The sequence below is a fragment of the Capricornis sumatraensis genome, chromosome 17, assembly GCF_032405125.1.
Source record: "Capricornis sumatraensis isolate serow.1 chromosome 17, serow.2, whole genome shotgun sequence".
Lineage (NCBI taxonomy): Eukaryota > Metazoa > Chordata > Mammalia > Artiodactyla > Bovidae > Capricornis > Capricornis sumatraensis.
The window spans coordinates 68,894,642-68,920,068 of NC_091085.1; the positions used below are offsets into that span (position 1 = coordinate 68,894,642).

General features: G+C 37.1%; 1 protein-coding gene across 1 annotated transcript in view; it reads left to right on the forward strand.

Annotated features, from left to right (window-relative positions):
• NAA25 (N-alpha-acetyltransferase 25, NatB auxiliary subunit) overlaps window positions 1-25,427 on the forward strand; it is a 63,062-nt gene that overhangs the window by 19,620 nt on the left and 18,015 nt on the right. The window contains exons 6-15 of the mRNA XM_068989904.1: window positions 46-153; window positions 524-602; window positions 2,127-2,238; window positions 2,775-2,864; window positions 3,878-4,047; window positions 8,186-8,298; window positions 15,601-15,808; window positions 16,667-16,756; window positions 22,631-22,811; window positions 23,466-23,565. Coding sequence (XP_068846005.1) covers window positions 46-153; window positions 524-602; window positions 2,127-2,238; window positions 2,775-2,864; window positions 3,878-4,047; window positions 8,186-8,298; window positions 15,601-15,808; window positions 16,667-16,756; window positions 22,631-22,811; window positions 23,466-23,565 — 1,251 coding nt within the window. The remainder of the gene's footprint in view (window positions 1-45; window positions 154-523; window positions 603-2,126; window positions 2,239-2,774; window positions 2,865-3,877; window positions 4,048-8,185; window positions 8,299-15,600; window positions 15,809-16,666; window positions 16,757-22,630; window positions 22,812-23,465; window positions 23,566-25,427) is intronic.

Sequence of the window (25,427 nt, forward strand, 5' to 3'; positions counted from 1 at the left end):
GTGCAAACGGAAGAAATTTGACTGAAACATGTCTTTCTCCTCCAGTCTATATCAGCACAGGATGAAAACCTCTCAAAAACAATGTTTCTGCCCCTAGCTGAGAGAATGGTAGAAAAAATGGTGAAAGAGGACAAGATAGAAGCAGAGGCTGAAGTGAGTAATTTAAACCCCACTTTTGTATTTGCATGTTTTTGATACTGTTACAACATTATGAATTGTTGCTTTATTCCCTTTAGAGAACTAGTTCCTGGCTCTTGTCTTTTGTGTAAATGTGAAACTGTGGAATTCCCCAGCCTAGGTGTAGTGAGTGAAGGAGCTATTGTTTCTTGCATGCTTCCAGCGAGTGTTCTCTGTTGAGATATACACAGATAGGGGAGATACTATTGCCTGATTCTCACTGTTAATTTCATCTTATTTGAAGATAGTGTTCTTTTCTATTAGACAGCTTTTTAAAAACATATAAATGACATATCTCTATTATTGAAAAGTTTCAGTGGTTACACTTTTTGTTTTTTTCTATAAGGTTGAACTTTATTATATGATCCTGGAACGTTTGGGAAAGTACCAGGAAGCCTTGGATGTTATCAGAGGAAAATTAGGAGGTAATTGAGGGTCTGTTTCTTTACATACTTACCCATCTATATTATCAAACTTTTTGTTTTTCAGTTAGATAAAACATACCTTAACAGTTATTTATTTAGCCACGAGGGAGCATAATTATTTTTTCAATTGTTTAAAAATCATTAATGTTTTCTTTGAGCTGCTTTTCCATAGTCTTTCCTGTTTCTAAAAATTTGGTTAATCTTCTTATTGATTTGCAACAGCACTTTACATGTTAAAGAAGTTAGAGCTCTTTTCTGTTGTTGTGAAAATACTTTTTTCCTTTTTGTTGGAAAATTATTTGTATGAACTTCATAGATCGTGTTAAACTATTTCTCTGTTTTTAGACATTTATAACAATTTGTTTCCTAAATATTTACACATTTTTAATTTCCTTAGGAGAAATTCATGGGAATGTAGTTATTGTTTTGACAACTCTGGTTTTTAATTGTGACTTTTTGGTCAGTTTCTTTTATGGCCTCATAACTCTGATTAGGTCCAGCCATGAAAAAGATTTTGTTTCATACAAGTAATGTATATCCTTTACTAAAACCATAACAGTAACTGATAGTTTTAACTATTTTAATTATATAAAATGTAGGAAGAGTTTTGTTTTTATTTTTAATGTTACTTTCTAACTTTGGCCTCCTTGCAGGTGAGTAGAAGTCAACTTTGTATTTTTATTCAGTTAGGTTGTAGTTCTGTGGATAAAGTTTAAATTTTCTGTAGAAAATTCATAATGTAATTGTTGGCATGCTTAATCTGCTAAACTGTTTTATTTATTGATTGATTGATTTTTATTTATTTATTTTTAATTTATGTTAGATGTGGTGGGTCTTTGTTGCTATGTATGGGTTTCTCATCACATGGCTTCTTATTGCTGAGCACGGGCTCGGTTCTTGTGGTGCTCAGGCTTAGCTGGTCTGCAGCATGTGGAATCTTCCCGGAGCAGGGATCGAACCCACGTCCCCTGTGTTGGCAGGCAGACTCTTAACCACTGCGCCACCAGGGAAGTCCTGCTAAACTGTTTTAAAAGAACAGGGCAGATATAATTTGGTCAGAAATTTAATCCTAGTTTTTTTTGTTCCCAGCTGTTGAAGAATTTGATTCATTTCTTTTCTTTTAATCTTCCTCCTAACATCTCCCCTTTCTCATCTTGTTCAAGTCCAAGCTTATTCAATGTTTTGAAAGTGTGGGTGGTGAGTCTTTGGTCTAAATATACAAGTCCTCAGATACTCTTGGGATTTTATGTGTATCCCATATACTAGATCTTCAACTCAATATGTTCTGGATCCTTTTATTTTATAGGAAAACAGGATTTAAAAGTTTATATCAGAAATATACTATTTTTCTTTTCAGGAAAATAACCTTTAGTGAGATAGATCTTTGTATCTAACCGTGATCCCATTTTCTGAGAGAGTGAATTTTAAGAACATGTGACAGTTTCCTTCTTGTATTTGGACTTTGTTCTGATTTCTGAGTGAAAATGAAACCAGCTTACTAACTTTTATTACTTTTAATTGTAGAGAAGTTGACAAGTGAGATTCAGAGTCGGGAAAATAAATGCATGGCTATGTATAAGAAACTGAGCAGGTGGCCAGAGTGTAACGCCCTTTCTCGGCGTCTCTTACTAAAAAAGTAAGTATTTGCTTCTTGGACTATGAGAGTAGAGTGGGGCTTTTTGATTTTTTTGGACTATATCTTTAGATTTCTGGGCATAAAGTGAAGTCCTTTTGTTGTGTGTCCTGGATATTTTTTAAAAGTTTTTGATGAGCCTTCATCTTTCAGTAAAGAAGTATAGTGAAACTTTTGCCACCAGGATGCTAAGTATTCAGAATGAATGCTGAAATTTCATTAATTTGTTAAACTAAGGATTGGTCTCCCCCCAGCCCACCTAGGAAGCACTGTGGCGGGTTTTCTATAAAGAATATTAGGTTTTTAGACCTGGTTATTTTATTGAAGGAAAAAATAGCTTCTTAGAAGTGTTTGACCTTAAAAATACCTTTGGAGTTGCTGCCCTTTTAGGGCTGTAGAAGAAACCCAGAGGGAAGATTGGATTTCTCCTAATGAAGACTAAAATATCACTTAGAAAATAAGTTGAGTATCATGGTTCCTCAGGCAGATTTGTCACAACTTGGGTTTAATCCTGTGTGCACCATTCAATCTGATTTTAGCTCAGATGACTGGCAGTTCTATCTGACTTATTTCGATTCTGTCTTTCGACTGATTGAAGAGGCCTGGACTCCTCCTGCTGAAGGTGAACAGTAAGTTGTCTTTTTTCCTGAATTACAGCACTTTTTAATATGTTGTAGCAAAAAGATTTCCTTATAAGCCGAATTGAATTTTCTGTCTCAATAATGTATCTCTTTCAAAGAAAGATTTTTTTTTCCATTTTAAAATAAATACATGTCCATTGTAAAAATCCTAGATTAGGACAGAAACGTATGGTGTGAAAAATGTTAGTTCCTAGTTACCCTATCATCCCAGGATGTTTTTTTCCCTAGTTTTATCGAGATATGATTGACAGAAATTACTCTTGATAATAGTTTGATATCTTCCAGATTTATTTGAAAAAGACTTTGATGTTCTCCAAATTTATTTATATTATGCATATACTAACATAACTATTCTTATTTAACATAAAAATGAAATTCTTTTAGATGTAATAATTTACCACTTGATAGTCTCCCACCTTAAAATGTATCTTGGCCGTCTTTCCATATATAGTAAACACAGATTTGATTAATCCTTTTTAGTGACTTAAGAGAACTCCGTTTTAGAAATGTACGAAATTCATTCAGTCTGTCTCCTGTTGATGGGTACTTGTATTGTTGCTGATTGCTGTTAAATAGGATCTTTTAAAAAAGTGAATAAGGAAATAGGATTTATGGTAACCAATTATGAAATGATGCTTACTTTATAATATTAACTAAGTCTCTAATTCTTCTCAGACTCATTTTCTTAGCACTAAAATTTACTTACATTTTTAATTAGGTAATATTTTATATATGCAAAATATATAAATAACGTTTTTTTAAGAAAACAGTAGAGGTGGTTAATCTCTGTAATAATCAGATGCCAGAACTGGGAGGAATCACGTGTCATACTAACCATCAGAATATGTTCATAGCTTTTGTTCTCATTTGTATTGTTTTATTGTTATCAGATACTTACTGTTATTTTTAATTTGTTTCTTGAAATCAGTTTGGCTTGACTTGTAAGTTTTGGCACAGAACAATAGAGGCACAAAATACCTTTTTCATGTGTTTATACCCAGCTCTTTAGAAGGAGAAGTACATTATTCTGCAGAAGAAGCTGTGAGGTTTATAGAAGATCGGATAACAGAAGAATCTAAAAATTCTCGCCATCTCCGAGGACCACATCTAGCTAAACTGGAGCTGATTAGACGTTTACGACGTCAAGGTTTTAATGATGAGTACAAACTGGGTAAGAAGCTGTAGTAATATTTGGGAACCAGGGAGAAGGAATAGGGACACACTTGGTACCCAAGGGCGGTATCTGTTCTCTGAGGCCTACAGTATAAAGTTGTGTTTTGCGAAGCAAATGTCTTCATAACCTGAAAAGAATTACTGATGACTGGATCACTAATAAAATTAGGCCTCAGTCACACACGCAACTTAGCTTAACTTTAACATTTCTCTCTATGCCATCAGAGTCTTTGTCAGGCATTCTTTTGCTGACCTAACCATAATATCAAAATAAATTTCAAAGTAAAATAGCCAGTTCTGTAAAAGTTTGAGGATTTCAAGAAATGAATGAATGAATTTCTTGAAAATATGTTATAAGCACTCATAAAAACACTGACAAAATAACTTCTGGCCAAGTTAGAGCAGTTAACAGTTGAGAAAATTTATAAGGATAATGACAAGATGGGAGAGAAGAATGATTTGGATAGTAGAGGATTAAGAGAGACCTTCAGGAAATTTGATGAAGCACTTAGATGTTTTTGTAAAATGGTTCTTGTTGAGCTTACTGCAGAAGAGTGAATGTGGTCATATTGTACTAGTTCACAGTTTTATGGGGAAAAAGCACTACTCCCAGCCAAAATCTGCTCATATTAAGAATTAGAATTAGCTTTAGTTTTAATTATACCCTAAATTTTGTTAGGTTTAGAATCGTGAACTTTAAAAACATTTTCAGTTTCTTTTTTCTTTTTGAAGACAAAGCTCCAAAGAACCTTTCCCCTTCCCCCCTACCCCATTCATCATTACAGAAATTTGGTTCTCATTAAAACTTGATTAAGAGGGTTTTTTTAGGGACCAGTTGTCCTCAGATGATGAGCACTTCTCAGTACCTAAAACCTATCCTAGAACATCTCTTTCCCTTCTAATCATGTAATTAGTGTTCTCTGCAGTTTATGCTGAAATTAACTGGCTATCTCTGTCATTCTATATGTCGATTATTCACAGCCAGTTTTGTATTCCATGTTGACTTCTTTCTTTGGGTCTACCTCAGTCACTTTAGTTTGTATTTATTCCCGAATTGCAAATGAAAATCGTTCATGTGACTTTCAGCAAAATATTGTTAAAATATATTTCAAAGAATTGTTTTTTTTTTTTTTTCGGATTTCCCTGGTGGTCCAATGGTTAGGACTCTGTGCTTCCACTTCAGGGGTCCTGGGTTCAATCCCAAGTTGAGGAAGTAGGATCCCACAAGCTGCATGGTGCAGGCAAAAAAAAAAAAATGCTTTCTTTCCAAAGATGGAAAGAAAACTATTTGGATCTGCTTTTACACTTGCTATTATATTCATCTCCTATCTTCCTCTTCCCTCTCACCCACCTGAATCTTATAAATTGGATTTGTCTAATGGTTTAAGGGACTAGATCTGATAGACCGCCTGATGAATTATGGACGGAGGTTTGTGACATTGTACAGGAGACAGGGATCAAGACCATCTCCATGGAAAAGAAATGCAAAAAGGCAAAATGGCTGTCTGAGAAGGCCTTACAAATAGCTGTGAAAAGAAGAGAAGTGAAAAGCAAAGGAGAAAAGGAAAGTTACAACATCTGGATGCAGAGTTCCAAAGAACAGCAAGAAAAGATAAGAAAGCCTTCCTCAATGATCAATGTAAAGAAATAGAGGAAAACAACAGAATGGGAAAGACTAGAGATCTCTTCAAGAAAATTAGAGATACCAAGGGAACATTTCATGCAAAGATGGGCTCAATAAAGGACAGAAATGGTATGGACCTAACAGAAGCAGAAGATATTAAGAAGAGGTGGCAAGAATACACGGAAGAACTATACAAAAAATATCTTCACCACCAAGATAATCACAATGGTGTGATCACTCACCTAGAGCCAGATATCCTGGAATGTGAAGTCAAGTGGGCCTTAGAAAGCATCACTATGAACAAAGGTAGTGGAGGTGATGGAATTCCAGTTGAGCTATTTCAAATCCTGAAAGATGATGCTGTGAAAGTGCTGCACTCAATATGCCAGCAAATCTGGAAAACTCAGCAGTGGCCACAGGACTGGAAAAGGTCAGTTTTCATCCAATCCCAAAGAAAGGCAATGCCAGAGAATGCTCAAACTACCACACAATTGCACTCATCTCACACGCTAGTAAAGTAATGCTCAAAATTCTCCAAGCCAGGCTTCAGCAATATGTGAACCGGGAACTTCCAGATGTTCAAGCTGGTTTTAGAAAAGGCAGAGGAACCAGAGATCAAATTGCCAACATCCGCTGGATCATGGAAAAAGCAAGAGAGTTCCAGAAAAACATCTATTTCTGCTTTATTGACTATGCCAAAGCCTTTGACTGTGTGGATCACAATAAACTGTGGCAAATTCTGAAAGAGATGGGAATACCAGACCACCTGACCTGCCTCTTGAGAAACCTATATGGAGGTCAGGAAGCAACAGTTAGAACTGGACATGGAATAACAGACCGGTTCCCAACAGGAAAAGGAGTACGTCAAGGCTGTATATTGTCACCCTGCTTATTTAACTTCTATGCAGAGTACATCATGAGAAACACTGGGCTGGAAGAAGCACAGCTGGAATCAAGATTGCTGGGAGAAGTATCAATCACCTCAGATATGCAGATGACACCACCCTTATGGCAGAAAGTGAAGAGGAACTAAAAAGCCTCTTGATGAAAGTGAAAGTGGAGAGTGAAAAAGTTGGCTTAAAGCTCAACATTCAGAAAATGAAGATCATGGCATCCAGTCCCATCACTGCATGGGAAATAGATGGGGAAACAGTGTCAGACTTTACTTTTTGGGGCTCCAAACTCACTGCAGATGGTAATTCCAGCCATGAAATTAAAAGACTCTTACTCCTTGGAAGGAAAGTTACGACCAACCTAGATAGCATATTCAAAAGCAGAGACATTACTTTGCCGACTAAGGTCCGTCTAGTCAAGGCTGTGGTTTTTCCAGGAATCATGTATAGATGTGAGAGTTGGACTGTGAAGAAGGCTGAGCACTGAAAAATTGATGCTTTTGAACTGTGGTGTTGGAGAAGACTCTTGAGAGCCCCTTGGACTGCAAGGAGATCCAACCAGTCCATTCTGAAGGAGATCAGCCCTGGGATTTCTTTGGAAGGAATGATGCTAAAGCTGAAACTCCTGTACTTTGGCCACCTCATGCGAAGAGTTGACTCCTTGGAAAAAGACTCTGATGCTGGGAGGGATTGGGGGCAGGAGGAGAAGGGGATGACCGAGGATGAGATGGCTGGATGGCATCACTGACTCGATGGACGTCAGACTGAGTGAACTCTGGGAGTTGGTGGTGGACAGGGAGGCCTGGTGTGCTGCGATTTATGGGGTCACAAAGAGTCAGACACGACTGAGCGACTGAACTGAACTGAACTGAACCTCCCCACACAGAAGAAGTTTTTGTCTTTTTCTTACTAGTGAGTGATTCTTAGTCTCTTTTGGATCACAGAGACCTGTGAGAATCTGATTAAAGCTATGGAATATCTGTTTCTAGGAACAGAAGGAACTGAGGCCTGAAATCTTACAGAGATCTTATTAAAAATCTCTGCTTCCTAAGTCTAGTTCAATTTGAGAGCATTCTACTTTTATTATTTTTATTTTTGATTTGAGGAAAAATAAAATGAGCTAGTAGCTTTCTGCATATCGAGGTTTAAATTTTACATTGTGACTTTGGAGTTATTGGCCCATGGCTCTTCCCATTGACTTTCTCTTCTGTTGGCGTGCCTGTTAACAAACATTATCTTTCATGCAGTTAACATTTATTTAATATTTGTTAAGTAGTTCAAGAACTGGAGAAAAGCATGTTTGTTTAATGCTTGTGTATAGACTCAAGTATTTAAACTTTAATGAACACTTTTTAACTATTTAAACTTCAGTTGAATGAAAAACTTCACATTTCCTCAGTGTAATAACTGAGTTGGTAAGATTCAACTTCTTTTTCAAGTATTCGTTTATTTTTAAACTAACAAGCCATCTTCCGGCCCTCATTGTCATCCTCATTCTCATTGAAGCAAAATTTTCATTTAATTGAAATAAATGTTTCTCAAATCAGACTTTTCACTTAAATTAGAAATTTCTTTAGTCCATGAATTATTTAGTGATATTTTACCCTCTTCTCTCTTAGGTGATCCAGAGGAATTAATGTTCCAGTATTTTAAAAAGTTTGGGGATAAACCTTGTTGTTTCACAGACCTCAAGGTGTTTGTTGACCTCTTGCCTGCTACACAGTGTACAAAAGTAAGTAGGGTTCTGTTGGTTACCTGTATTTATGGTAACTAGGGTAAGAGTCCATGTTTCTTTTCTAAAATGGCTGAAAGTAGTGAACATGAGATTATCAAGATATTGCTCTATCAAGCCAAGTAGTCTAGGTGCTGCAGATACAAGGCATAATTTCTTATAAAGCTGGACCTCAATGAGAATAAGCCCCTGGTAGGTAATTGAATTCTCCTGGTGTGTGTGTGTGTGTGTGTGTGTGTGTGGTAATTGAATTCTCCTGGTGTGTGTGTAGAGAGAGAGAAATAATACAGAGAGATTTGTATGTCTTTCACCCATTTTGCCTATTCAGATTTCACCCATTTTAGGTGCATTCATTTGTATGTATATGTGGGGTGTGTTTGTGTGTGTGTATTTAGTGTGTGTGGTGCATGTGGATTCATGTGGCCACTGCGTAGACAAGATGCATAGTAGTTCTGCCACCACAGTGCCCTCCATGTGTTGCCTACCCTTTTCTGCCCACAGCCACCTCCCTGTATCTCCTTTACCCATCCCTCTCCCTTAGCAACTGCTAACATGTTTTCTTTTTCCACATTTTATCATTTTAAGAGTGTTATGTAATGGAATCATATTATGTATAACTTTCTTTACTCAGCATAATTCCCTGGAGTTCATCTGTGTTGTTGCATGTAACATGTTCATTGCTGGTACAGCAATATTATTTTGAATAATATTCCTTGATATGGATGTACCACAAGTTTCTTTAACTTGTTGAAGAACATCTGGGTGTCTCTGGTTTTAGGCTATTACAAATAGAGCTGCTGTGAACATTTGCATGCAGGTTTTTTATGTGAACCTAAGTCTTCATTTCTGTGAGAAAATGCCCAGGAGTTCAGCTTTGGGGTCTTATGGTAGCTGCATGTTTAGCTTTTTAGAGAAAAGGCCTAACTTTTCCACAGTGACTAGGTCTCTTAAATTCCTGTTAGCTATGTATGAGTCATCTGGTTTTTCTGCATCCTCATCAGCATTAGGTGTTACCACAGTTTTTTATTTTTGCCCTTCTGGTAAATATGCAGTGATGTTTCATTATGGTTTTAATGTGCATTTCCCTAATGGTTAATATTGTTAAACATTTTTTCATGTGCTGATTTGCCATCTGTATTTTCTCCTCAGTGAAATGTCTGTTATTATCTTTGGCTCATTTTCTAATTGATTTTTTTTTTTTTTTTACTGTTGAAGTCGCTCAGTCGTGTCCAACTCTTTGTGACCCCATGGACTGTAGCCTACTAGGTTCCTCCGTCCATGGGATTTTCCAGGCCAGAGTACTGGAGTGGGTTGCCATTTCCTTCTCCAGAGGAGCTTCCTGACCCAGGGATCAAACCTAGGTCTCCTGCATTATAGGCAGATGCTTTACTGTCTGAGCCACCAGGGATTTTTACTGTTGAATTTTGAGAATTCTTTAGATAGTCTTGATGTAAATCCTTTGTCAGATATGTGGTTTCAGATATTTTCTCCCAGACTATAGCTTGTCTTTTCATCCTCTTAATAGGATCCTTTGCAGAGCAAAGTTGTATTTTTGCCCATGTCATGGGACTTACAGGATCTTAGCTCCCTGGCTGGGGGTCAAACCTTAGCAGTGAGTCCTAGCCACTGGACCACCAGGAAATTTCCAGAGTAAAATTTTAAAGTTTGATGAAGTCCATTGGGCTTTCCTTTTAATGTCTTGTCTCTGATTTTTTCAAAACTGTAGCAGTTAATTGCTGAATTTGTCAAATCACGATTTATTCTTGCTGAAGCTGTCATCAAATCTTAGGGATTTTTAAAAAATAAACCTTGAAGGCCCAAATAGACATTTCTCTGAAGAAGACATGCAGTTGGCCTACAGGCACATGAAAATATATACATCACTAATTATTAGAGAAATGCAAATCAGAATGGGCTTCAACAAAAAGTCTGCAAAAAAAAAGTCTGCAAATAATAAATGCTAGAGAGGGTATGGAGAAAAAGGAACCCTCCTATACCGTTGGTGGGACTGTAAATTTGTGCAGCCATTGTGGAAAACAATATGGAAGTTCCTTAAATCATTGAAAATAGAACTACCGTGTGATCCAGCAATCCTACTCCTGGCATATAGCCAGAAAAGATGAAAACTCTAATTTGAAAAGATAACATGCATCCCAGTGTTCATAGCAGCACTGTTTATAGTAGTAAAGACAAGAAGGCAACCTAAGTATTCATCAGCATATAACTGTATAAAGAAGATATGGTGTGTGTATGTCTATGTCTATATGCACACACATATATACATATATTGTTGTTTAGTTGCTAAGTCATGTCGACTGTTTTTCACCCCTATGGAGTGTAGCCCACCAGCCTTCTCTGTCCATGGGATTTCCCAGGCAAGAGTACTGGAGTGGGTTGCCGTTTCCTTCTCCAGGGGATCTTCCAACCCAGGGATTGAACTCACATCTCCTGCATTGGCAGGCGGATTCTTTACTATTGCACCACCAGGGAAGCCCTTACATACATACATGGTAGACATACACACACATGAAATGAGATATTCACTATAAAAAAGAATGAATGTTGCCATTTGCAGCCCAGATGGACCTAGAGATTATCATACTAAACGAAGAAGTCAGACAAATATATGATATAACTTATATGTGCAATCTAGAAAATAACACAGATGAACTTATTTACAAAACAGAAACAGACTCACAGATGTAGAAAGCAAAATTATGGTTACCAAAGAGGAATAAGGTGGGAAGGGACAAATTAGGAGTATTGTTTAACAGATACACACACACTACTATATATAAAATAGATAAATAAAAAGCATAAGAAACTATATTCAATATCTTATAAAAGCCTATAATGTAAAAGAATCTGAAAAATAACTAAGTCACTTTTCTGTATATCTGAGACTAATACAATATTGTAGCAACTATACTTCAGTAAAGTTAAAGAAAAAAAAACCCTTCATTTTGGAATAACTGCATTTATAGGAAAGTTACACTAGACCCTTCACCCAGCTTTCCCCAATGTTAACGTCTTAAAAACAGTGGTACATTTGTCAGAACTAAGAAACTGATACTGTTAATTGGCCTTTAGACTTTATTTGTATTTCTGTAGCTCTTCCATTAGTGTCCTTTATCTCTTCAGGGATCTAAGCCTGGGTACCATATGGTAGTTAATTGTCAACTATCAGGATTTTTTTCATGTGATTAAATCAATGCAAATCAAGTACATGCTGAAGTGGCGTACCTTTAGACTCCTCATCCACAGCAACGTGTATTGGATCAGATTGTTCACCCATTAATGAGAATTTCACACCTTCTTGCATATTAAAGGTTTTTAAGCTTTTAGCCCCGAGTATCCTTGGGTAATGGGCAGTTGGAGTAGAACACCAGTTGGAAGAACAGTGTGCCCAAGGTAGGATAGAGCACTATATTAAGAAATACTAGTGTCTGTCAAGAAAGTCTGTGACCTTTGGGTCAGCTTTACTTATAAAAAGCTCTTAATTAGTGGAGGTCGGAAGTCTTCCTGTCACAGGGCTCCCACCGTCTGTTCTTCCAGAAAGCTCTGTCACCCCATGTGGAATGAGTGAAGCTCAGTGGGAGAGCAGTGGTGAGGACTACAGCGTTTGTCTCGTGACCTTCCCCTTAGTCCACCTGCACTCAGTGCTCTGGCAGTCTTGAGGTTACACATCTAGGGCAGATGGAGCAGTGCTTTCCCAAACTGGTAAGTAGCCAGTGTTCTCTGTTGGATTCTGAAATGACTGCCACCATTCACTTTGGTTTAGAAAAGGTTAGTCTTGGAGTGGTGTTAATTAAGCTCAGACTAAGCTTTAGAAGTTTTCTAGATAAATTGTAACATATCCAGAAAAGAAGGTTCTGGGTTATACTTGAAAACCTTTGAGAAATGGTTATTGGAAGAGAGATGTTTGGTCTGGTGCTAACAGTACTTTATTTCTCCTAATTTGAAAAGCTCTCCTGTAGAAGAGGGATAAGAACAGGGACCAGCAGGAAGTTGTTGCAGGAAATTAAGAATTTGGCTCAGTGAGAAAAAGATCTTTTTTATAGTCACAATTCTCTAAAAACACAGTGTGTGAGTTTCATGCTATTGGAGGGATTAAAGCAGAAAATAGAACCATGTGGGAGAGAGAGATTCATTCAGTAAGTGTCACCTATGTTATGTGCTGAGTGCTAAGGTAGGGAACAATTGACCATGCTTCATAGTGCTTACCATCTTGTAAATTAAAGCATCAAATGATGGGAATGCATTAGAGGAGTGCTTACATCTCATTAAACTGAGATTCGTATAGGTTTGCTAGCACAGTTTCAGAACCAGAAACTCTACTTTATCGACATGTTTGAAAATCTTAGGTCACCTCTGTGACCCCATATAGTAATAATCTACTGGGAGGAACCCTCTAGAAATAGCGAAATACCAGCAGTGTTGAGGTGGTCATTGTTCAGTGAGACAAAGGGTTTGAAGGCTATTGCAGTGAGTTTTGTAGTCCTGTGTAAACTTTTTAATTGAGAGGGGTAATTATGCTGCCACAACTTGTTAAATGTAGGATGACTTCAGTAGCTAAAAATTCCGCCACTCAGCAGTATGTTTGTCAGAGGATTGTGGACTCTCCAAGTAAGGTTCACACAGAACTGCTGTCCGGCTGAATTAGGAGACACGTTCTAAAATGGAACTGGTCCCTAAGAATGAACCATACAGTTCAGTTATCCCAAGTGTCTCACCCCTGGTGACATTTTTATATTTTGTTTACTTTGTCTTGGGATTTTAAGTTAACAGTAAAATATTTCCAGTTTTTAAAGAAGCTTTTTGTATAGCAGTAAAACTGTAAAGTCTAAAACAGAGAATGAACATATTGTTTTATGACAAAACCTGTTGGGAGGCCTTAATAATAAACATAACTAGATATATAAAATGGTTTACAAGAAATATGAAATGGCTTATAAGAATGGAAGAGCTGGCAATAAAAATTATGTGGGCATTTAATAAAAAACATGAAAACTAATGCCACAGAGTTTTTGTTACAGATGTGGTTATCTGATCATAATAAAGTTAAAATTCATACAATTGTAGAGAAATTGAAGCAAAGTTAAGACAAATGTGAAACTGCATGATAAGTAGGAATTTTAATTTTTATTTCTATCTAAAAATTACATGTATAAAATTGAAGAAGTCAAATGGTACTACAAGGCTTATCTTGAAAAACAATTGCAGGTCTTTGCCTTCTCCAGCCCTGGTTCTGGCTCTGTGCAGACAAATTACTTTGAACTCTTAACTGTTTCTTTTGTTATTTAATGCTGTATTTCTAAATTTTACACTCATATAGTTCTTTATTTTTATGATTACAGTCTTCATCTGTTGGTATCCTATTGTGTGTGTGGGTTTAGTTGCTAAGTCATGTCCGATTCTTTGTAACGCCATGGATTGTAGCCCACCACACTGCTCTGTCCATGGGATCCTACTGTGGAAAGCAATAATTTAATTTCTAACATCCTACTTCTCTTACGTACTTTCCCCTCAATATAGTATAGTCATTATTCACTGTTTATATTTTTATGACTAAATATTCACAGCTGAGCCACTTTATATATGGAGATTATAGCTTTTTTACACAACTTTCTTTCTTGGAGTTAATGTTTTTGTTTTTTGTTCATTTCACCCCAATCAGTCTGACAGAACCATGAACGTTTAAAACTCCTCTTACCGGGTTGTCTGAAATGTGAGGTTAATAGATCCGTTCCAGTCTCCCCTTGAGTCTACAGTGTCTCTGGTTCAGCTTCTCCTGGGGATGAAGGGAAACCCTGACTTATACTGGGTTTAGGAATTCACTCAGTGACCTTGGGAGGGGTCTAACTTTTTAGAATTTAACAGATTTTCCTGTTGAAATTTCACCAGAACTTTAGCTTTAAGACATACTTCCTGCCTTTAATTTCTGAGTCTTCCAAGGCTCCGCAGCTAGAAGAGGCTTGCTGTTTATTGGTGGTCTCCCCATTGCATACTACTGGATTCCAGTGTTCTTGACCCCATACATTGGTTATTACCTACCACCTGCCCTTGTGCCTTGTATCTTTTGAAATCTTGTTAATGCTTTTTACTTGCTGTCATCTCTTCACATTTCACATATTCTAGATCCTTATGGGTGAATCCTTTTTTGTTCTTCACTGTCATCTTCATAGGATCTTGGAAGGGAGTGAAAATAGCCTATGTTTAATAAATGTGTAGTTGGAACTTTTTTTTTCCTTTAAAATAATGTATTAATTTTGGATCATAAAATAGAGGGAAGACACAAAATATAGTGACCCCTTGGCTGGATTTCTCTTCCATAAACACCTTTAGAACCCCAGATTTGTGCTGCTCAAGCATTCTCTCACATCCTGACAGCTGCAAAGTATAGCATCCAAGCATGTGTGACATGTAAACTGGTACTCTGACTGCAATGTAGGGGTCCCTTCCAGTTAAGTCTTCTAACTCATTTTTGCCAGTAGTGCAACTGAACTGGTTGTGGAACTCACGTTTTTAAAAATTTATTCTATATTTAGAGAATTAAAAACATTTTAATACAAGATGTTACCATAGGGATGGAATTTCCTAGTCCAGTGGTTAGGACTCTGATTCCACTGCAGGGGACCACAGGTTTGATACCTGGTTGGGGAACTAAGATGTTGCACGTCACACGGTGTCCCCCCCCCCCCAACCCAAAAGATGTTACCATTGGAAAAACTGGGCGAAGGGTACACAGGATCTGTGTTATTTCTTACAACTTCATGCAAATCTATAATTATCTCAAAGCTTTAATCAAAAAAACAATTTAAGGCTATTGACATTCCCTTCAGTATATAGTGTTTCCTTTAAGAATTTATTTGTAGTATAATAGAGTATTTGTTTTAGGGTAATTGTTCTTTTTTACAGTCTTCCTAAATAAACTTTTTCATTGCTACATTGTATATTATGTTAATGTGTTGTGATTTAAGAAACATTTTCACAGATCTTTTCATCTTTTAATGCTTATACTGCATGGTGTTAGCATTAACACTTTTGACCAGCAGTGAATGTTTCACATGTGCCTGTTTTGCTGGAGTTTCACCAGCAAGTGTGCTGTTAGGAGTGTTTTGTTGGCAATTTTGGTAGACAGAAAATGGAGCTTTAATTTGTATTTCTCCTTGATGTCTTTTTCTAGACCATTTCAGTATTTGTTAATTGTGACCTACTAACAATTAACATGAGTTAATTGGAACTCAATTAAGATGAGTTCCATTTTCAGACCTGTACTTTTTTTTTTTTTCAACTTTGCAGTTCATTAATCAGTTACTCGGAGTGGTTCCTTTGTCAACACCAACAGAGGATAAGCTGGCACTGCCCGCCGACATCAGAGCTCTGCAGCGACATTTGTGTGTGGTGCAGCTGACGAGGTTACTTGGCTTGTACCACACGATGGATAAGAACCAGAAGCTGAGTGTGGTCAGAGAACTGATGTTAAGGTACCAGCATGGACTGGAATTTGGTGAGCAACCTTTCAAAGTGTTCAGTAGTTCCCTGCTCTGCTAAGACTTAGAAGTCAAGTTTGTTTGTTTTTTTCCTTAATGTCTGTATACTTTTTTCTTTAATTGGAGGCTAATTACTCATAGCACACTATTTTAATGCTTTTGGCAGGAAAAATATTTTATCAAGTGGGAACACTATCCAAGTAATAAAATGCAAAGCCTTTCTTAAGCTTGGAGTTTTAAAAAATTTTGATAGGCCCCCAGATAGCCATATTCTTCTTGAGCTGGTGAGCCCACTTTTCATCACATTGGGACTCAGATGAGTTGCAGAGTTTATGATAATTGTCACATTTTCTGCTTGTAGGCCTTAGTATTCTTAATATATAGACTGTGTAAATGAACAAAAAGAATGTTGTAAATTGTGAGGTATATATTTAGTTTAGAAGTAGATGATGTTTGAATTATTTATTGTGTGATAAAATATAAATTAAATTATCTAAGTGGATGATATTAGTATTTCTCTAACTGTATTCTAAAAAATTAGGTGAGGTAATGAGCATATTATATTAGTTGTACGTGGCTCTTGATGTCTGTTCTTTCCTTCTCTTGAAACCTTTCACAACCTTTCACATAGTCCTTTTGGAACTATTTGGAGTATAACCTCTGTTCTGAAAGCCTTTTGCTCCAGCTGAGTGTAGTTTCACCTTTTTTTGACTCTTTTAATTCATGGCTTATATTTTCTTCTGTTATTTACTTTATTCTTAATAGTTTCTTTTACCCTTCTTCCTGCTGTCGTTTTCCAGCTTTACATAACTCTTTGGGGACAGTAATCATTGAACAAATCTTAAAATACAGATATGATTTTTTTTCCCCTATAGGGAAATCCTGTTTGAAAACCGAATTGCAATTTTCAGACTATTACTGTCTCCTTGCTGTCCATGTGCTTATTGATGTATGGAGAGAAACAGGTAAAAACCAGTGATTTCAGTTTAACTTTATTTTTACTCTTTGTTTTTATTGATTATAAATCCTTAAACTAATTACATAATCCAAGACTTTGATTTATGCTTTTAGGTTTTTCTTCTTGCCTTTCTCCAGGGTGCTTCTAGAAGAACCCAAGTCTCCAAATATCCTCTGTATATTCAGGATAATCTTAAATCAGTGGATATCTGTTCTGTTTTAAAATGTTTCTGAATAGTGAGTAAACAACCTATTGCAAAGTTACAATAATTAAAATGCAGAGAAACTGGTTTAGAGATAGATGTATGAATCCATGGAATGAAATAGCCATTTTTGTTCATTTAAAATTATATACACGGGCATATAATTTTTTTTGGAATATAGTTCAGATTAACCCATTTAAGACAAAAATAAGACTACATGGTAAAGGAAACATCATGACTCATTGAGCAAGAGAAGAACGATTCAGCAGATGATTCAGCCTTTTCTTTAGGTCTCATACTCTGATATTTTCTCTTATTAGCAGTTTTTGAGAAAAAATAGCTACTTATTGCATTATTATTAATGAAAATAAACTGCAGAAGAAACAGGGCTGGTGAGACAATGGTGTGTGCAGACACAATCCTGCTCTTGTGGATCATTTCACCAAGCACTCAATTTTGATGTCCTCCTCATGCTTAAAATCCTTCAGAGATGCCCTATTTTCTTGAGGATAAAGGTCAGCCTTCTTAGGATGGTTTACAGTGCTCTCTAATCTAGCATCTGCCTGCATCTCCAGATTCTTAAGTACTTAAAGCCCTAAATCTACTTCTTTGTTGTTGCTGTTTCTGTCATTGAACATCATGTTGCCTCTCTTTGAAATAACCGTATCACCTCCTTCCTCTAACTTTTACTCAAAGAGTGCCTCTGAGAAGTGTGTCTTGATTTCATCCCTTTCTCATTGCAGATTTTATGCCCCTTCTGAACTTTTGTAGGACATTGTATATACCCATATGCTGCTGCTTGTTATACTGTGTTCTGCCGGAGGTGGGGAGGAAATTCTTTTCATCAGAGTACTTGATATCAGAAGCCCCAGATTCAGGAGGTTGCATAGAGCTGTAAAAGTCATCTTAATGTAAAAACCGTAATGAACTGATTACTTAGTAATTTGATCTCTACTCAGATACCCTTCCGCACTTATTCGTAGCATCTGTTCTTGCTCATAGTGACATGGTTTTCCTAATCTCTTGGTTTTCGAGCAAGATATCTGACCATATAATAATAATAACACTTGACACTTATTGATCATCAGGCACTTGAAAGTACTTTATATGAATTCAGTTCAGTTCAGTTGCTCAGTCATGTCTGACTCTTCGTGAACCCATGAATCGCAGCACACCAGGCCTCCCTGTCCACCACCAACTCCCAGAGTTCACTCAAATTCACATCCATCGAGTCGGTGATGCCATCCAGCTATCTCATCCTCTGTCGTCCCCTTCTCCTGCCCCCAGTCCCTCCCAGCATCAGAGTCTTTTTTTCCAAGGAGTCAACTCTTCGCATGAGGTGGCCAAAGTACTGGAGTTTCAGCTTTAGCATCATTCCTTCCAAAGAACACCCAGGGCTGATCTCCTTTAGGATAGACTGGTTGGATCTCCTTGTAGTCCAAGGGACTCTCAAGAGTCTTCTCCAACACCACAGTTCAAAAGCATCAATTCTTCGGCACTCAGCTTTCTTTACAGCCCAACTCTCACATCCATACATGACCACTGGAAAAACCATAGCCTTGACCAGATGGACCTTTGTTGGCAAAGTAATGTCTCTGCTTTTGAATATGCTATCTAGGTTGGTCATAACTTTCCTTCCAAGGAGTAAGCATTTTTTAATTTCATGGCTATAATCACCATCTGGAGTGATTTTGGAGCCCCCAAAAATAAAGTCTGACACTGTTTCCCCATCTATTTCCCATGCAGTGATGGGACCAGATGCCATGATCTTAGTTTTCTGAATGTTGAGCTTTAAGCCAACTTTTTCACTCTCCTCTTTCATTTTCATCAAGAGGCTTTTTAGTTCCTCTTCACTTTCTGCCATAAGGGTGGTGTCACCTGCATATCTGAGGTTATTGGTATTCCTCCCAGCAGTCTTGATTCCAGCTTGTGCTTCCTCCAGCCCAGCGTTTCTCATGATGTACTCTGCATAGAAGTTAAATAAGCAGGGTGACAATATACAGCCTTGACGTACTCCTTTTCCTATTTGGAACTGGTCTGTTGTTCCATGTCCAGTTCTAACTGTAGCTTCCTGACCTGCATATAGGTTTCTCAAGAGGCAGGTCAGGTGGTCTGGTATTCCCATCTCTTTCAGAATTTTCCATCGTGTATTGTGATCCACACAGTCAAAGGCTTTGGCACAGTCAATAAAGCAGAAATAGATGTCTTTCTATAACTCTTGCTTTTTCAGTGATCCAGCGGATGTTGGCAATTTGATCTCTGGTTCCTCTGCCTTTTCTAAAACCAGCTTGAACATCAGAAAGTTCAAGGTTCATGTATCGCTGAAGCCTGGCTTGGAGAATTTTGAGCATTACTTTACTAGCGTGTGAGATGAGTGCAATTGTGCGGTAGTTTAAGCATTCTTTGGCATTGCCTTTCTTTGGGATTGGATGAAAACTGACCTTTTCCAGTCCTGTGGCCACTGCTGAGTTTTCCAGATTTGCTGGCATATTGAGTGCAGCACTTTCACAGCATCATCTTTCAGGATTTGAAAGAGCTCAACTGGAATTCCATCACCTCCACTAGCTTTGTTCGTAGTGATGCTTTCTAAGGCCCACTTGACTTCACATTCCAGGGTGTCTGGCTCTAGGTGAGTGATCACACCATTGTGATTATCTTGGTGGTGAAGATCTTTTTTGTACAGTTCTTCTGTGTATTCTTGCCACCTCTTAATATCTTCTGCTTCTGTTAGGTCCATAGCATTTCTGTCCTTTATTGAGCCCATCTTTGCATGTTTTAAACCTTGTTAACAATACAGTTAAGGTTGTTACAGTTTTACAAATGAGGGAAATACGGAGCAGAGAAATAAAGAAGGTAGGTTGTCCTAAAATCATACAGTGTAAATACATGGAAAGTTACAGATATTATAGATGCAAGGTTTCTTTCTTACTGTTTTTTAGGATTTTCATTTTATTCTTTTTTCTTTTTTTGGTTTCTTGAAGTCAACAGAAGTAATGCTGAATGTTCCAGTTGTAGACATAGTGATTGTTCAAGGTGGAGCTGATAAAAATTAGAAATGTTATAGAGGGACTTCCCTGGTGGCCCAGTGGCTAAGACTCCACGTTCCCAATGCAGGGGACCTGGGTTTGATCCCTGGTCAAGGAACTAGATCCCACACACCGCAACTAGAAGATCCTACATATCATAACCGATACCAAAGATCGTGCATATCGCAACTAAGACCTGGCACAGTCAAATACATAAATAGATTAAAAAACAAAAGAAATGTACAGAAAATTGGGAGGATGTCTAGAGAGACTGATTTGAATGTGAAAGGATTAAGAAGAGCACTTTAAGATTAAATTGATGATGCTCTCAAACACTTATTCAGGGACTTCCCTGGTGGTCCAGTGATTAAGACTTCACCTAATGTAGGGGATGGAGGTTGGATTCCTAGTCAGGGAGCTAAGATACCACATACATGGGACCAAATAAACTAAAATATAAACACAGAAGCAATATTGTAACAAACTCAATAAAGACTTTATGATTCTGCTACAGGAATGAAATGAGGCATGAAGGATATAATTTTTCCCCCTCTCTATTTTTACTGGGATATAATAGATAAGTTACATTATGTTAGTTTAAGGTATATTATATGATAATGTGTTGCAAAATGATTACCACAGTGAGTTTAGTTACAGTTCATCCCCTCCCATAGCTACTCCCCTTGTGATGAGCATCTACTCTCTTCAGTTCAGTTCAGTTCAGTCGCTCAGTCGTGTCTGACTCTTCGCGACCCCATGAATCGCAGCACGCCAGGCCTCCCTGTCCATCACCAACTCCCGGAGTTTACCCAAACTCACGTCCATCGAGTCAGTGATTCCATCCAGCCATTTCATTCTCTTTTGTCCCCTTCTCCTGCCCCCAATCCCTCCCAGCATCAGAGTCTCTTCCAAGGAGTCAACTCTTCACATGAGGTGGCCGAAGTACTGGAGTTTCAGCTTTAGCATCATTCCTTCCAAAGAACACCCAGGACTGATCTTGTTAACTGTAGTCACCATGCTATACATTATATCCTCAGAACTTAATGTATTTTATACCTTTTTGTTATATTATAAAAATTAATTAGAAAAATTTTGTCCCCAAGATCCTCATCAACCCTTGATGTTCTTTGATTTGGTGAAGAATTTGCATAGAGTTATAGTTATATTCTAAATTTTGCAAAATAAAATAGGTTGATAAATGTCTTCATAATGTTGGGTGTAATAGTTCAGAAGTGTGCTATTTACTTTCAAATTTTGTTTCCATTTAAAAGAGATTATTAAAAAACAGAAGTTAAAAAAAATTCTTATGGTTATCCTTGAATAACATTGGACTTAAAAAATTTATCTGTAATTGTTCAACTGTCTCTTCTGCTCAGTTCTGAACCTGTTGAAGCCAGCAACCACCTATGAGTCTCTGGGTCTTATATCTAGTGTTACTGCAGAGTTTAGGTTACTGAGTGTTGAATTAAATAAAATTACAATTGTGAAGACCAGTTAGCCACATGAGAAAACACAAAATTGGATGTATGCAGTGATTACTACTGTGTAAAAGTAATTATAGTTCAAAAGCAATACATTAATCATAGTGGTAGTTTGAGTAGATCTTGGGTAGTTTACATAGTTTGGGTAGGATTATAGATGATATTTATTTAAAACCCCAATTTTTGGTTATATTTTATTTCTTTTCTCTTGGGAAAAAAGCATATAAGATATAATCTCAGAAGCTCAGTGCTTGAAGCTTTCCATTTTAGACATTTTTTTCCTAAACAAAAGTAAATGGAAAATGGTATATTTTAATCTCAATTTTCCAGGTTCCTAAAGATACTAACATTTTTGCATATTTCCTTCTCTGTTTGTGAATGCTTTATATACTTGAGATGAACTCTTCATACTCATTTGAATTCTGTATTTTTTACTGGTCATTACTGTTTTTTTTTTTTTTTTTTTTTGCTATTAAAAATTCCTTGTTAATGTCAAATGGCTGTATGATATTTCCCTGTGTGGGTATAGCTATAGTTTACTGTTCCTCTCTTATTAGTACAGTGGATGTCCTTGTATGTAAAACTTTATCTGCATTTCATATTATTTTCTTTAGATAATTTCATAAAAGAGAAATTACTTACCCATTAAGAATATTGATGTGTGTAACTTTTTGAATTTTGGTACTCCAGAAAAAGTGTATCATTTTAGTTTAATTATTAGAGGGCAATTTTTTTTCAAATATTAGTTGACAGTAGAGTTACATGTGGAAGAAAAATGATGTCTAGAGAAAGCATCTGTCTGGGGTTTTATAGAGAAAACCCTGTACTGGGAAGGTTGGTGGATTCCAGTTCTCCTTCGAAGTCCATCTCTTCTCAGAATCTATGATTCTGTGAGATTCCAAACTTCTCTTTAAGACCCAGCAAGTTAAAGTTGCATCGTTTTTGCAGATCTTACCTCAGTTAAGAACTGAGATAACTATTGAGGGACTGTCTATTCAGGGAAATTCCCTATTTTGCTTTCAGGTTTGTATCTAAAATTTGTTCTATGCCACCCAGCCTAATCCTTAAAATAGTTAGTGGAGGGGATGATATTACTAAGTTTTTGTTTTTTATTTTTGAGAACCCTCATTTGCTGTCAAAAACTGGATAATGCTATTATATTTTGGTTCTAGGTGATGAGACCGCTGTGTGGCAGGCCCTGACTTTGTTGGAAGAGGGACTAACTCACAGCCCTTCCAATGCTCAATTCAAATTGCTGCTTGTTCGAATCTACTGTATGCTGGGGGCGTTTGAACCAGTGGTGGATCTGTACTCCAGCCTTGATGCTAAGCATATCCAGCATGACACCATTGGGTTGGTAGTATATACTCTGAATAATGAGCAGCCCAGCAGGGTGGAGTCCTCATACATGGAACTCCAGTATTTTAATTTTAGCAGAAACGTTGTTCCTGTGTTATGTTTTGTAGATTAAATAATCGCCTGTTATGTATGACCCATTGCAAAGCAGATTTTTATATCTTTTAGCATTTTGTGGTAATTTTAAAATTGTACAATTTAGAAATGGTTAAAAAATTTTTTCCTCAGTTTCAAAAGAACAGTTAACGTACTTTGAACTCTTTTTCCTTAGCACACATTGTTTTGAAGTCTACTTCTGCCTTGCAGTTGAGTTTGAGACTTCTACATTATGCATTGATCTCAGAGATCCTTTGAATTTGTATTTTGATTGTTCTTTGTCGTGAATCAAGGGTATTTTCTCTATGTCTCATAGAGGTGTTTTAGGAAGACAGCATTGTATAAAACTGAATTAACTTTGCTGTTTTTTTTTTTAAATTTGATTCTGTGAATTACATCATTTCTTTAGCACAATTTTTTAAACTTTTCTTATGCCTAGCTATTTGCATAATTTGAAGTGTAGTATTTGATACTAGAGGTGGGTAGTAATTTGAAGTGCAGTATTTGATACTAGAGCTGGATGGGTGTAACATTTTTTTTTTCCTTCCGACCTAGTTATCTTTTGACCCGATACGCCGGATCCCTAGGTCAGTATGCTGCTGCGTCCCAATCGTGTAACTTCGCACTCAGGTTTTTCCACTCCAACCAGAAAGATGTAAGTGAAAACAACATTTCTTTTTTTTTTTTTTAATGTGGTCTTGGTCCGGTGAATGCACATGATCCAGAGAGCATCTTCTTCAAGTCACAGATGCACACATGAGGGCGCACCATTGTACTTGCCAGCGCCTTAGGCCATACCTTCCTGGCGGAAGGCTGGTAGGCAGAGGTAGAGAGTTATCTGTGGTTGTTAGAACGGGTGTGTTTAATAGAATCCTTGCAAGTGCATTTAAAAACTGGTTATTAACAGAATAGGAAGTGCCTATTAGGTCTGTCTTTTAATCTCTAAGAGACTTTCTAAGGGTATAAGAAATAGCCCATAAGAGTTTATAGCCTGGGATGCCAAATATGATTTTATAATAGCATTTGTTCTCTATTTTATGGATTTCTGAAGTTTATGGCAACTGTACTGATTATCACAGAGAGTACACTTACCTTTTCTTCAGTTATAAAATTGAGCATTTGAAGGACATTTTAAGAAACTTAAGTCAATAATTTGTATTTTAAAGTGACAATAAATAAGATAGAGTTTTTATGTGCCATAATGAAAGGATGGGATTTGCACCATATTTTTCACTGCAAGCAGATGTTGTCTCCACTTGTCAGTTAAGCAGAAGCCTTTGTGGGAAAGCCATATGGTCTCTACTAAGTCGAAGTATGCAGAACCACTCAGGAACATACGTGGAGAAAAGACACGCCTCAGCAGTGGCCACTACCTGCTTGCTTCTTGTGTGCTTCTAAGACTCACCACCTGGAATCTGGCCATGCCTGGTGTCTGCCCACAGTGTTCCATTTTCATGGTCTAATAGCAACTAAGAAACAGCAACAAGGAAGCTGGTTTCTGAGGTTCTTCTTGGCCAACACTCATGAAGATTTTTTTTTAAAGCCCTTTTGTAACTATGACTGCCACACCTGGTTATCTTTCATCCTTCATGTGTATATTAAACAGGAAGCGGGCATAGGATAGAAGCATTTCTAACCACTGGAATACAGGTTTGTTGCTCTCAGCTTGTGATAATTAAATTCTGCCACACTTCAAGGCATGGCCTAGAGGGCAGGTGTAGCACAGAGTGGCAATCTTTGCATCATCAGTTGACTTTTAAGCTCTATCCCTCTTCCCCCATGACTCCACTTCCCAACAGTGATTGTGTCTGTTCAGATCTCATTCTGTGCCCTAACTTCTGATTGGGGAGAGACAGAAGTAGGCACCTGCATTTAAATATATTGTTCAGAAGCTGCTGACCTAGCTTTAGGGTCAGAATGGAATCTCTAGGACCTTGGTTCTAAAATCTCCTAGCATGAGTGGGCAGTCAAATTATAAATCTGCGAGTTTTCACTGTGTATTCAAATGTCTGTGCTTGCCATTCTCTGTTTCACTACCTGAGGAAAAACTCCGAAGAAGAGTATATTTCAAATCTCATTCTGACTCTCATTACTGTGTTTCTAAGGGAAAGGTTAAATAAACATTTGAGATCCTGAAGAATCCTTTTCAAAGTTTTGTTTCTCAAATAGCTTTGATGTGGGAGTGGGGGGTTAATTAAGGGATTAATCCAAATCTGGAGTTTGGTTTTTGTCCAGTTTTCAAACATCCAGTGTTCTAGAGGAACTATATTTGTTCATGAATTGGTCAATAAAGGCACATTATTTTATGCTAATAAAAATTAAGCTTTAATATTTTCCCCCACAAAATACATTTTACCTGAAGAAATGTTCTGAAAACAATATACTCACACATAAAACAAAACAAAACAACCCAACTGAAAGTACTGTAATAGGGAAAGGAGATCTCCAGGAGTGATTTGAGAGAGCACACTGTCCTCAGTGGCTTTTGGTATCTTTGTTTGGTATTTTGCCGATGGC